Source organism: Jaculus jaculus, chromosome 12, assembly GCF_020740685.1.
Source record: "Jaculus jaculus isolate mJacJac1 chromosome 12, mJacJac1.mat.Y.cur, whole genome shotgun sequence".
Taxonomy (NCBI): domain Eukaryota; kingdom Metazoa; phylum Chordata; class Mammalia; order Rodentia; family Dipodidae; genus Jaculus; species Jaculus jaculus.
Window position 1 is genome coordinate 51,530,372 of NC_059113.1, and position 13,630 is coordinate 51,544,001.

At 41.6% G+C, this 13,630-nt stretch overlaps 1 protein-coding gene and 1 pseudogene across 4 annotated transcripts in view; one reads left to right on the forward strand and one right to left on the reverse strand.

The window, feature by feature from the left end:
• Window positions 1–13,630, reverse strand: part of Spin1 (spindlin 1) — a 64,902-nt gene that overhangs the window by 33,855 nt on the left and 17,417 nt on the right. For 2 of the 4 annotated variants that reach the window (XM_045130896.1, XM_045130900.1), the window contains 2 exons: window positions 5,499–5,631; window positions 193–402 (listed from right to left, as the gene is read on the reverse strand). In XM_045130896.1, the coding sequence (XP_044986831.1) occupies window positions 193–244 (52 nt within the window). In that variant the 5' untranslated portion in view covers window positions 245–402; window positions 5,499–5,631. Of the gene's footprint in view, window positions 1–192; window positions 403–5,498; window positions 5,632–13,630 lie in introns of those variants that run through there. The other 2 variants (XM_045130899.1, XM_045130898.1) reach the window with 1 other exon arrangement.
• LOC123453955 lies at window positions 12,716–12,832 on the forward strand (annotated as a pseudogene).

Sequence of the window (13,630 nt, forward strand, 5' to 3'; positions counted from 1 at the left end):
TAGCCAGATGCACAGGGGCGCATGCGTCTGGAGTTCATTTGCAGTGGCGGGAAGCCCTGGCGCGCCCATTCTCTCTCTCTCTCCCTCTCCCCCTCTTTCTCTTTCTGTCTGTCGCTCTCAAATAAATAAACAAAAAAATAAAAAATAAAAAAATAAAACCCACACTACAGCACGCAGAGCTGTGCCACTTACCTGCATCAGCTCTGGCCCGTTGGCCAGGTGTCTTCCCGAATGGGGTCTTCATTCATCTGTATTTATGTGAGCAGCAGAGCTGCTGGACTAGGGTGAAAATTCACTCTTCTCCAACACACAACTGTCCACAGAAGGTCGGTGTTCCTGTTAATCCACCATCCAAGTGTCTGTCTCACAACTTCAGCACAAACACGGGGAATCACAAGCACTCTGTAAGACAGTGAGGCATTTATTATAAGAGCAGCAGACACCAACACACCTGTTAGGCATTAATGCAACACAAATGTAAACACAAGTCAAATAAATAAAGATCTTCAGATACTGATAAAGAGAGCAGAGAAAATGGGTAGCAGCTAATCTGGACGTGGTACTTCCTGAAGTGTGGTGGTTTGAATGTGAACATATTTCCCCCATAGCCTTGGGTATTTTTAATTAAGGTGAAGCTTCCTGCTTAAGTCTCCAGCAGCTTGCTGGAGGAGGTGTCAGTGGGGGTAGTTCGGATTCTAGCGTAAAGGTGTGGAAGAGAAGCTTGAGCTCCGGTGGGTATGCCTTTTGGTGTCTGCTGACTCCTGGTAGTTTCTCTGTACTTGTATCTGTGAAAGGGACCCAGCTTCTTCCTCCACTGATGGCATTATCTCCTGGATTTGTAAACTGAAATAAACCTGTTCCTCCCACAAAGTGTGTCTGATTGAACGTTCTTCCCAGCATTATGAAGCCGACGACACCACCAGCAGAGCCATGTCTCTCCAGAGTTTCAGAAGGTCTTACTAGATGGAACTGTACCAACCTACCCACAGAGACCAGGCCTTCAATGAAGGTTACCAACAAGGATAAGAGGTAGGGAAACTAGCTGGTTACCCATCTTCTCCAAGAGCCTCTGCCACACCAAACCTCACATTCCTCACTTGGCTAACTCAGCTGCATTTAATGAGATGTATCTACCACCCTCCTCTCCTTCCTGCTATAATCCTCTTCAGAGGACAAACAGCTTTAGCAAAATACTATCTCCTGCCACCAGAAGACCCTCACCATCCACAGCAATGGTGGCTACTTGTCTTTCTCATTGCATATCTTACACAGGTTCTCCTTCCCCAAACCTGCACTTGGAGAGACATAAGCATACATACACTGTACTGACAGTGATCCTTTTTTAAAGTTAATTAGCTAGCTAGTTAGCTTGCTGCAATCCAGTTGTCATCTGTACATACTAACTCAAGACTTTGGTTTTCTTTCCACTGATTGCCATGGCAACCCCAATATGTAATACCTATGATCTTTCAATGCTTGTCCCTGGGCTGTCCCTTCAAACTGCACATCCACCACCAGATGCACTGCCTGCTTCCAGTCACAACCTAGACTAATTTTATCACCAATAACTGACCTGCGAGGAGTCTCTACACTCCTTATTTCCAACATCCCACACTCAAAACCACCACACTTCCTACTCCAACATTGTCACTGAACTAATTTTGATGCAACTGATAAGAATTTTGTTACATTCTACATTAAGCTATAGGGCAGAGGACAGGGAAAAGGGGAGGAGTTTTATTACACTAACAGCTTTGGGCTAGACCAACAAGGGGGAAAACAATCCACATTTCTCTCCTGCATATTGAAGGTTAGCCACCAGCAACATCACATTCCACTTGTAGAACCTACCAAAAAGCAAGCAATAGGCACTGCTCCTTTCAGATGGCCCACCTAACTCAGGATTTAGACCACTTCCCAGTGTCCCAACTCTGTTCTCTACAGCCAATGTAGTTCCAATGTAAGTAATTCATACTTTCTCCACAAATGTTCACTGAAAAATACTAACTTCTTGCATCTGGAAGATACTTCCAAATGCTATATGCCCACAATATTGATGATCTAGACACCCTCTCCTAGGATTGGTCCTTTATTTTGCATTACCAGACATGCCCTCAATAAAAAGGTTTGCTACTGTCAGGAAAATCGCAACACAATTCACCACCACCCTACCAAAGTGAACAACTCATCAGTGCCTTAGCTGCCCTAACACTGATACAATATTCGGAGCCACCAAAGCACAGCCCTGTCACTTGTTTAATCAATCCCATCCTTGCCTTTGGCATCAATTTTTCCCCACTAGAGTATTACTATCATACAAAAAGTGATGTTGCATTTCACAAAGCCTAAGACGCCACCCTTTTCTGCCCCTCCCCTGCTTTCTTATTGTTTTGTTTTGCTTTTGGAGGAAGGCTCTCCCTCTAGCCCAGGTTGACTTGGAACTCATTATGTAACCTCAGGCTGGCCTCGAACTCATAGCTATCCTCCTACCTCCCAAGTTCTGGGATTGATGGTGTGCAGCACCATGCCTGGCTTTCTGATTCTCTTTACAAAACTGCTTTAAAGATTAAGGAACCTTCAATCAAGGCTGACTGAGTAGAACCATGACCACGGAGAGTTGGAATGTAGCAGATATAGTCTTGGGCTATCTTTGTTCTCTTCTTTGTCTGACCTAACATCCTTGACTGTTAGGTCAAACATTGTGGAACATTAACAGACCACTAGTTTCCTCTACCCAAAAGCTAAGATTGCCACAGACAACATCTGAGACCAATAGCAAAGTAATGCACATACCTGATGCTTCCACCAATGTACTTGGAAAATACCTTGGTTTATGACATTCTTTTGTTCTGTAACTCTAAAGCCTTCATCAAACTATTTCCACATTGGAACACATTATTAGGGACAATCTAAATCCATGTTCCTGGGCCATGTTCACTCATACTTAACTCAAGAATAAACTGTTGGGCTGGAGTGATAGCTTACCGGTTAAGGCGCTTGCCTGCAATTCCAAAGGATCCAAGTTTAATAACCCAAGACCCACATAAGCCAGGTGGCACATGTGTCTAGAGTTCATTTGCAGGGGCTAGAGGCCCTGGTGCACACTTTTTCTATCTGCCTCTCTCTCTCTCTCTCCAGTAAATAAAGAAAACCAGCCAAAAAAAAAAAAAAAAAAAAAAAAGCAGACAGCACCAACAGAAGCCTTGGCCAGCACTTATGAGCTTCTCTGAATAGCTGTCATGTGACATTTTAGAAATAACATGAATTAGTGCATTCTTAAGACAAATTCTAGAACCAGTTCAACTTAATTTATTCAAGTTTTCCAAAAGGACATACCAGCTGCTGGTCATTATATTAAGAGGATAAACTCGATAAATAAAAACTGAAAAATTTTAAATTTCAAGTGCAGACAGCAAAATCACATTGTTTCTAGGATAACAAAAGCTATACAAGTATTTTACCCGTGTTCAACTCTCCAGATCCCACATAAGCCAGACACACAAGGTGACGCAAGCACACAGGGTTGCACACATATCTGGAGTTCGATTGCAGTGGCTGGAGGCACTAGTGTGCCAATTCTCTCCCCCACACACACACACAATTAAAGGAGGGAGACAAAGATGAGACAGTGTGAAAGGGTGCTAAAATAGTTATTTGCCAATTACAAAGAAAAGGTCTTGATTTACAAAGGGAGGCTGGCCTTCCATTCAGAATATCAAACAAATTACCACCCCTATGGTGAGCCATTCTCATTATCCACTTTACAGATGTGACATAAGATACCCTGTCAGTGTTGTCACTCATGCACAAAAAAAGAACGAAGGAAAGGAAAGACAGGAGGGAGAGGAGGCTCATCTAGTCCGGGAGTGACTGCATAGACCTGCACTCCTAGCACTCCAGAGGTACTAAGTTCGAGACCTGGCTAGTAATGAAAGAGAAATGGGCTGGAGAGATGCCTTAGCTGTTAAGGTACTTGCCTACAAAGCCTAACAACCCAAATTAGATTTCCCTGTGCCCACATAAAGCCAGGTGGCAAAAGCATCTAGAGTTTGTTTATAGCAGGTGGAGACCCTGGTGTGCCAATTCTGCCTGTCTCTCTTCTCTCTGTACTTGCAAATAAATAGAATTTTTTAATGTTTTATCTAAACCTAGTCAAGCTTGTAGATCTAAACTCCAGTTTATAGCAAACACAGGTGATATAGGACCAAATCAATACCATGAGAAAGGAGACAACTTCAGCAAGGAGTTTCTACATAATAAATGGGCCATAAACTTCAAAAAGTCAGTATTCTTTAAAGTAGACATAACAAGTTAAAAATGCCAGGTGTGGTGGCACACACCTTTAATCCCAACACTTGACAGGCAGAGGTAGGAGGATCACTGTGAGTTCGAGGCCACCATGAGACTCCCTAGTAAATTCCAGGTCATTCTGGGCTATGGTGAAACCCTACCTTGGAAAAACAAAATAAAACAAAACAAAAAAAGCAGCAGCAGCTAAGAGAATCCAAGTAAACACAATGAGCAAATCCCAGATTGGGAAAAGGCACTGTAAAAAAAAGAAGAAGAAAAGAAAGACTTAAAAACATCTGGGGATGTTTAAGTAGGGACTAAATGTCAGACATTATGGATCATCATTAAACTTTAGAAACACAACCGGGGACTGGAGAGATGGCTTAGTAGTTAAGGCGCTTGCCTGCAAAGCCTAAGGACCCAGGTTCGATTCTCCAGGTCCCCATAAACCAGACGTACAAGATGGCACACATTTCTCTCTTTCTCTTGCCCCCTCCCTCCCCCTGTCTCAAATAAAAATGAAAATAAAAATACAACACAATGGGAGCTAGAGAAATGGTTCAGCGATTATGCCTGCAACACTTAACAACCCTGGTTTGATCCAGGTAAATTAAAATTATGTCAGCACAGAACTTGTAATAGCTTGATCAAGGTTATACACAGTATAAGCAGCACTGATGAAATAAAACACACACATACACATAAGAAAGGTACAGTGATGTATGCTTGTAATTCCAGCACTTGGGATGCTAAGGAAAAGTGTTCAAAGCAAGCCTGGGTTACAAAATGAGTTGGAAGACAGACCAACTTGAACTACATAGTGAGACTGTCTCAAAAAAAAAAAAAAAAAAAGAAAGAAAGAAAGAAAGAAAGAAAAGAAAAGAAAAAGAAGAAAAGGCCTAGAGAGATGGTTCAATAGGCTCTTGCCTATAAGGCCTAACTATCCAGGTTCAATTCTCCAGTACCCACATAAAGCCAAATGCACCAAGTGGTACATGCATCTGGAGTTCGTTTGCAGTGGCTAGAGGCCTTGGCACACCCATTCTCTGTCTCTTTCTCTGCTTGCAAACAAATATTTTTTAAAAAAGAAAAGTTATTTATATAATGGATTAAGTATCACAAAAAGAAAGAGGGCTAAAGACTTAATCAATCACCAGTGACCAATAATGTATCCTAGGGCATGAGGTCAATAAAATTCAACAACCAACCGTTTCAGAGAGCTTCCAAATGGATGCACAATGAAGGTGTCTGAAGAGGCCTTTGTAATCCATCAGCAGTCCAACAAATACACTCATTAAAGTCAAGGAGGACTAGGTCATGGGAGCCTCCATGTGGAACTGCCTGTGGGTCAGAAAAAAAATGAGGGCTAGAGAGATGGTTTAGCAGTTAAGGCACTTGCCTGAGAAGCTTAAGGACCCAGGTTCGATTCCCCAGAACCCACATAAACCAGATACACAAGGTGGCGCAAGTGTCTGGAGTTCGTCTGTAGAGGCTAGAGGCCCTGGAGCGCTCACTCACTATTTGGCTATCTTTCACAAATAAACAAATTAAACTAAATTTTAAAAAAAGAAAAAAAGCAACAACCTAGACTTACAATTGTCATAGAAGTTAGATCTTAGGAGATCTAACACTATTTCCAGGTAGATCATATCAAAATTGAGTTCAACTAGTTATGTCCAGAGACACAGAGAACTTGGTGTGGGAAAAATTCCACAAGCACTTGGTCACAACAGTGTTGTGCTATGTCACAACAGTGCTGTGTGCTGAATGATAAACACAAAATCTTTGAATTTCTAACATGGTAGAAAAAATGTATGTCAAAAATATTTACAGGGGGCTGGACATGGTGGCTCACGCCTTTAATCCCAGCACTTATAGGCAGAGGTAGGAGGATCTCTGTGATTGCCAGGCCACCCTGAGACTACATAGTGAATTCCAGGTCAGCTTGACCTAGAGTAAAACCCTACCTTGGAAAAAAAAATATTACAGCCATGGGAGTATATAGCTAAAATTTGAATGCAGGGCCTTGTCAGATAAGAAAGTTAATTTTCTGAGGCATGGCAATCAGTTACAAAGAACAATATACTTATCTTTTTACAAATAATGATATGCTTATCTTTAAAAGTACCATAATGTCTACAATTTAAGGTAACTTTCAAATGATGCAATAAATAAAAACAGCAAAATAGCAAATGAAATTTCCATAAACAGTATATAGTTTGGGTCACTCAGTTACAGTTACAACTCTTCTCTGTACAGATAAAAGGCCCCTTAATAATGTAGAAAACAAAGCCAGGTGCGGGGAGCTCATACCTATGATCCTAGCATTCTAGAAAATGAGGCAGGAAGACCAACAAGAGTTCCATGACAACCTAGAAGAGATACAGAGTTCTAGGCCAGCCTGGACAACAGAGCAAGACCCTGTCTTTTAAAATTATATATTATTTATTTATTTATTTGAGAGATAGAAAGAGAAAATGAGTACTGAGGATTTGAACCAGGGCCATCAGGCTTTTCAAGCAAGTGCCTTCAACCAATGAGCCAACTCAGCCCCTGAGCCCCCGTCTTAAAAACAAAACAGAAGTAAACTAAACTAAACAACGAGAGCCTGGGTAGGGGCATACAGAATCAGTACAGGAAAGTAAGTTGAAGTTTAGAACTGGCCACAAAAATTCATCTGTCTTTCCTTTCTTCCTTTTTCCAGATAAGATCTGTGCACCCACCCTACCCTGGAATCACATATGAAAAACAAGCACTCCACCAATGAGTGGCATCCCAAGCCCTTTATTCCCAAGATATTAAGAAAACAGCTAGTGGGACTGGGGAGATGACTGCACAGACATGAGGACCTGAGTTCAAATACCAGCACCCATATGATATTTAAAACACCTAGCGGGGCTAGAGAGATGGCTGCGCAGACATAAGGACTTGAGTGCAATCTTCAGCACCCACATAAAAAGCTGGCATGGTGCACATGCCTGCAACCCCAGGGCCAAGGTGGAGGGGACAGCAGAAATAGGTGGGGGGTGTCAGAGATAAATAAGAGAATCACTGGGGCTTCCTGATCAAACACTCTTACAGAAAAACAGAACTCCAGATTCAGTGACAGACTAATGAATAAGGCAGAAGAGTGACAGAGGAAGACATATCCTCTGGACTCTTCATGCACATGGGGTACACACATCACACACATACTATACAACCAAAAAATAAGTAAAAATAGAAAAGGAAAAAATGGTGCAGTTCTAATAATTATGATTGATTATAGTGCTCAGCTCTTTAGGGAATCCAGAAAATCTGCTAATACACATTTCATGTAGACATCTAAGCTCCTCAAAGCCCAACACTCATCAACTGAAGCAAAATAATTGAGATCTAAACCACTGACACCAAGTTCTAACAAGGGAGGCCTTAAGCATGAACAAAAATCACAAGGATCATGGATGTGGATGAGAGAGAATCTCTTTCTTCCTGAAATTTTCCTCCTGAAATTTTTACCAAATCAGTACTTCCAGCAGTCCTTGAGGTTCCCAGAGAAGTACCAGCAGTACCTCTGACTTTCAACAACACAAACCACAGACCTTCTTAACTCACTGTATCTGCTGCAGATCTCAACCAATTTCAATACATGAGCTACTTCTAGCTGGCAATTGCTGGACCTGATGCTACAATAGAAAAATACGTTCCTGGGCTACAGGGATGGCTTAGTGGTTAAGGCACTTGCCTGCAAAGCCAACGGATCCAAGTTCAATTCCCCAAAGGCCACATAAGCCAGATGCACAAGGTGATGCATGCATCTGGAGTTCGTTTGCAGTAGGTAGAGGCCCTGGCGTGCCCACTCTCTATGCCGCCACCCCCCCCACACACACACACTCTCTCTCTCAAATAAATGAATAAAAATTATTAAAAAAACAAAAAGGAAAGAAATTAGGTTACTTATCAGCTCAGGCACAGCAACTAGCCAGATACACAGCAGTAGCTACAGCTTAGCAACCACAGTGAAAGCAGAAGTGGGAATGTGAATGTTAAAAGAGTTTAGGTTGGCTAGCTTTTTAACCCCATTCATGACAAGTGCCCTCTGAGTCCTTAAAATTCCCTGAGGATGACCACCTCAGGTTCAAGATGAGGTCCTAGATAGTTAATACTAACAAGTGATTCAGAAATGCCAACCATGGGACTAGAGGGCTGGGGCTTTGAGCCACATGACAATAATAGAACATCCAAGGAGAGATGCTAACAGACCAATTCAAGTTCTACCAATAATTCAATTAACCATGCTAATATAATGAACTGTCAATAAAAACTCTGGACACACAGGCTCATGTGAGTTTCCCCAACTGACAATCCTCTAGAAGCTTTTTAAGTTACACATGGATCTGCCAAAAGAGTAGGAGGGTAGAGATGCTACATATCTGGGACTCTCATCTACAAATCTCTGCTCTGGCTCTCCTTCATATCCTGTTCTGACACAGACTGTAATCATCAAAGTTGTTTTTTTAATTTTTAATTTATTTATTTGAGAGCAACAGACACAGGGAGAAAGACAGATAGAGGGAGAGAGAGAGAATGGGCGCGCCAGGGCTTCCAGCCTCTGCAAACGAACTCCAGACGCGTGCGCCCCCTTGTGCATCTGGCTAACATGGGACCTGGGGAACCGGGGTCCTTAGGCTTCACAGGCAAGCGCTTAACCGCTAAGCCATCTCTCCAGCCCTCATCAAAGTTTTTAGTTTCCTGCGCTTGACAGTTATTTTGTGAATTCAGAAAGATGCTTGGAGTGGGTAAGAGACTGAAATCTATTTCTAGACTTCATAAGTTTCTCCACTTAAGACTACCCTTTATGCCTGAAAAGCTTTTTACATAAACTCGGGTTATGTAGACATAGAACAGATACACCAATAAAACAGTTCCTGGTATTAAACCATACATAAATTTACTTTAGAGCCAATTCTTTGATATACATTTGCTTAATTATGTAAAGAATTAAATCTTAGATATTTGATGCTGCAGGACATACAGTATCATCTATTTTAGAGTTGAGCAAGTATTTTGATTTTTTTAATGAAACTCAAGTTGAAAACTCCCAACAGTCATTTTTAAAATTCAAACAACCTAACAATGCCATCCAAAGATATAACTTGGTACAAGTTAAGGAACAACAATAGGAAGCTATCTTTGTTGTCTGCAATTACAAACATTATGCTTCTATAGAGCAGGTAACTATGTAGTTTTAAGCCCTATATCTGACAGCATACAATGGTCTCAAATCTGATCATAGATGTTTCTGGCAGCACTAGCTGGCACTGAGGCCCAACAGCAGGCAAGTGCAAAGTACACCTCTTGTGTTCAGAACTAAGGCTACAGAAGTCTTACAAAACAACAGAGGCCACAGAGCTGACCACTACCAAAAATCACCTTAGAATCATTATACATCTGATTTTGAATTAGATTTTTCTCGTGGCAGGTTCAAATACTACTTACTATCATTACATTTCCACCCCCTACAATCAGCTACATGTCCTATAGGAGAGAGCCACCCAAGGTTTAAGAAGCTACATGATCCATAGGAGATAGTCAGCCAATGTTTAAGAAGCTACATAACCCATAGGACACAGCCAACCAGGCTTTGAGAAGCCACATGACCCATAGGAGGCAGCCATCCAAGGTTTCAGAACCTACATGACTCACAGGAAAAGGCCACCCAAGGTTTGAGAGACTAGGTCAAGCTTGAAAAGATGTTTCTAAATTTTCAAAGCTCAAAGTAATGGTAGGTCCTTTCTTGTCACTGGGATAGAACACTTGACAAAGTGATTTAGGAAAAGAAAGGATTTACTTGAGCTGAGGTTTTATGGGGCAAGGAGGGAAGGGGAAAAGAGTATGCAACAAGAGTGTCATGTTAGCTGGTTCAAGGCCAGCCTGAGACTATCTAGTGAATTCCTGGTCAACCTGGGATACAGTGAGATCCTACCTCAGGAAAAAAAAAAAAAAAAAAAAAATTTTTCATAAGACTAACCAGGTTATGTCCACATTGAAAGAATATTGGGTCAGTATTTGCAGAGAAAAAGATAATGAGAGCACAAACACTCTGGCAAAGACAAGGTAGCTCTTAAGGAAGGCAGCTCTTAAGAGCAGGTAGGCAAGCCTCCAACTTTCAGCCAGTTTCTTACCATACACCAAAGAATATAATCTTGCCCAATTAGGCACAACAAAGTCATTTCTCCCATTAATAACAATGATATGTGGAGTTGCTTTTTGAGCCTCCCTTTGCCTAAATACCCCTGGAGCTTCACTACCTCCTGAGCTGTGTGTTTTGCTTTGCCAAGAGTCTTGCTCTTATAGGGTACCCACACGAGCAAGGTAGAAGCAACAGGAGCTGGCATAGCACGCAGAGTACATACTTGTCCAGTCCTCACGCTGGTCAACTCAATACACTGCATAGATCCCTTCAGTCTGACATTGTGTGCTTCTTCATCTGTCCCAGCAGGGGTATTTCTGACTAACCCTAAGTTTGTGATTCTGGGAAAAAAAAAAAAAAAAAAAACTTTCAATGAGAGTCTGTGCTTAGGCATACAGGCCCTCGGATTCAGTGTTCAATATTGAAAAGAAAAACAACTGGAGAGATGGCTTAGTGGTTAAGACACTTGCCTACAAATCCGAAAGACCCTGGTTTGATTTCCCAGTACACACATAAGCCAGATCACAAGGTGGCACACGCATCTGGAATTCGTTTGCAGTGGCTACAGGTCCTGGTGGGCCCATTCTCTCTTAAGAAGTAAAAAAACTTTAAAAAGAAAAACAACTCTTTACTTAAAAACCACATGATAGGTAGCTGTACAGCAAACCAAGACCATCACACAATCCCAGCCTCTGCTTCCTTGTTACTAAATCCTGGCTACTGCACAGGGTAGCGCAAGCACTCAAAGCCTAGACTGAGCTGAGTACCAGGCAAACCAGAACCATGTCTGCTTTTGTTACACATTGCAGTTTGAGAAAACTAAACAACTTAACTTTTATCAGGCAAAGTAACACTATCTTTGGAAAGTTCTAGGAGTACATGGATTTGGAGAAGTCAAGAAAAAACTCAAGAACTTCAGAAAACTAATAGCTGCTGTCTAATCACACAGAGAGGAAGAATGTCATGTTAAAACGTGGAGGGAATACCCCCCCCCAAAAAAAACAGGACTAGAGGGCTAAAGAGATGGCTCAGTGGTTAAAGATACTTACTTGCAAAGCCTAGTGGCCTTGGTTCAATTTTCTAGTATCCATGTAAAGCCAGATGCACATGGTACAAGTGCCTGGAGTTAGTTTGTGTAGCAGGAGGCCCTGGTGCACCCATACTATTGTCTGCCCCCGCCCCTCCCCCCCTTCTCTCCCTCTCAAATAAGTAAAATGAAATTCTTTTTTTTTAGGGAAGATTTTTAAAAGAAAAGCATTTCAAAATGGAAGGATATCCCATGTTAATGGATTATATGAATCATATTGTGAAAATGGCTGTATTACCAAAAACAAACTACAGATTTAGTGCAATCCCTATCAATTTCAATGGCATTCTTCACCGAAATAGGAAGGAAAAAAAAAAAAAAAAACTCTTAACTCATTAAGAAGGAAAAAAAGAAAAAAAAAACACATCACAGTCAAAACAATCCTGAGCAAAACAAGTAATGCTGGCGGTTTCCATATGCCTGATTTTAAAGACTACAGAGCCATAGTAACAAAATAGCTGGTACAAAAAGACATGTAGATCAATGGAAACGAATAAAGAACCCACATGTAAACCCAGGCAGTTACAGCCATCTGATTTTTTTTTTTTAATTTCAGAGAGGGAAAGAGAGAGAAAGAGAGAGAGAGAGAGAGAGAGAGAGAGCGCGCGCAAGCGAGCGAGCGAGCGAGCGAGCGGGGAGAATGGGCACACCAAGACTTCCAACCACTGCAAGTGAACTCCAGATGCATATGCCACCTTGTGCATCTCAGCCATCTGAATTTTTAACAGAAATGCCAAAAACATTCACTGAGGGTAGTAGACAGCTTCAGGTTTGCTGAGATGAACTTCCAGACCAGGCACAGTTATGGAGGAAGGGATTTATTGAAGGTTACAGATCCAGGGGATGTTCCATAATGGCAGAAGAAGCTGAAACTGGCCTGCTTTCACAGGACCAGGCAGAGAGAGAGAAGCCCAAGCCAAACAGCTAAGAGCACTTCGGGAACTCTAGGAGGAACTCAGGCACTTTGCATATCTTTAAATTGGAATCTCAAATCCACCATCATACCTTCTCCAGCCAGGTGGCTGCAGATCCAAACTATAAACTAGTAAAACGCTGAATATATTGAGGGCTATCTATTCAAACCACCACATTGGGTAAAACACAGCCTCTTTAACAATTGGTGCTGGATTATCTATAAGAAGAAGCATGAAACTAGACCCTTATCTTTCTCCCTGCACAAGAACCAACTCCATACATAAGAGTAACCACCAGATCCCAAAGACTAGAGTGGATCCCTTTCTTAAGGCCCACTGTCTTTTGTCTTAAGATTTGGAACAATAGTGTAAAAAATAAACATGTAAAAACAAAAAAATCCATACTAATAACAAGTTTTTAAAAAAGAATCAGTCCCAAATGGATTAAAGATCTTAACAACAGATATGAAACTCTAAAAGTGCTAGAGGGAAAAATAGGGGAGGTCAGCTGAGGTGGCACATGCCTTTAATCCCAGCATTTGGGAGGCAGAGTAGGAGGATCTCTGAGTTGAGGGCAGCCTAAGACTATATAGTGAATTCCAGGTCAGCTTGGACTACAGTGAGACCCTAGCTCAAAAATCCAAGTTATTAAAAAAAAAAAAAAAAGGAAAAAGAAAAATTAGGGAAAACACTTCAACATAAGAGGTATAGACAAAGAGTTTCTGAATAGAACTCCAATTGCTCAAGAAACACAGCCACTAATCAACCAATGGGACCTCATGAAATTAAAAAGCTTTTGTAAACTGGGCATGGTGGTGCATGCCTTTAATCCCAGCACTTGGGAGGTAGAGGTAGGAGGATCGCCATGAGTTCAAGTCCACCCCGAGACTACCTAGTGAGTTCCAGGTCAGCCTGGGCTAGAGTAAAAACCCTACCTGGGGGGGGGGGGGGAATAAGTGTTTATACAGCAAAGGATACCTGTTAATCAAGAAAGAGGCAGCCTACAAAACGGGAGAAAATCTTTGCCAGCTATACATCTGACAGGGGATTAATACCTAGGGTATACAAAGACTCAAAAACTAAATAATAAATCAAACAGCCCAATCAAACAAACAGGCTATTGAGTGAATAGAGTTCACAAAAGAAATACAAATGGCCAATAAATAT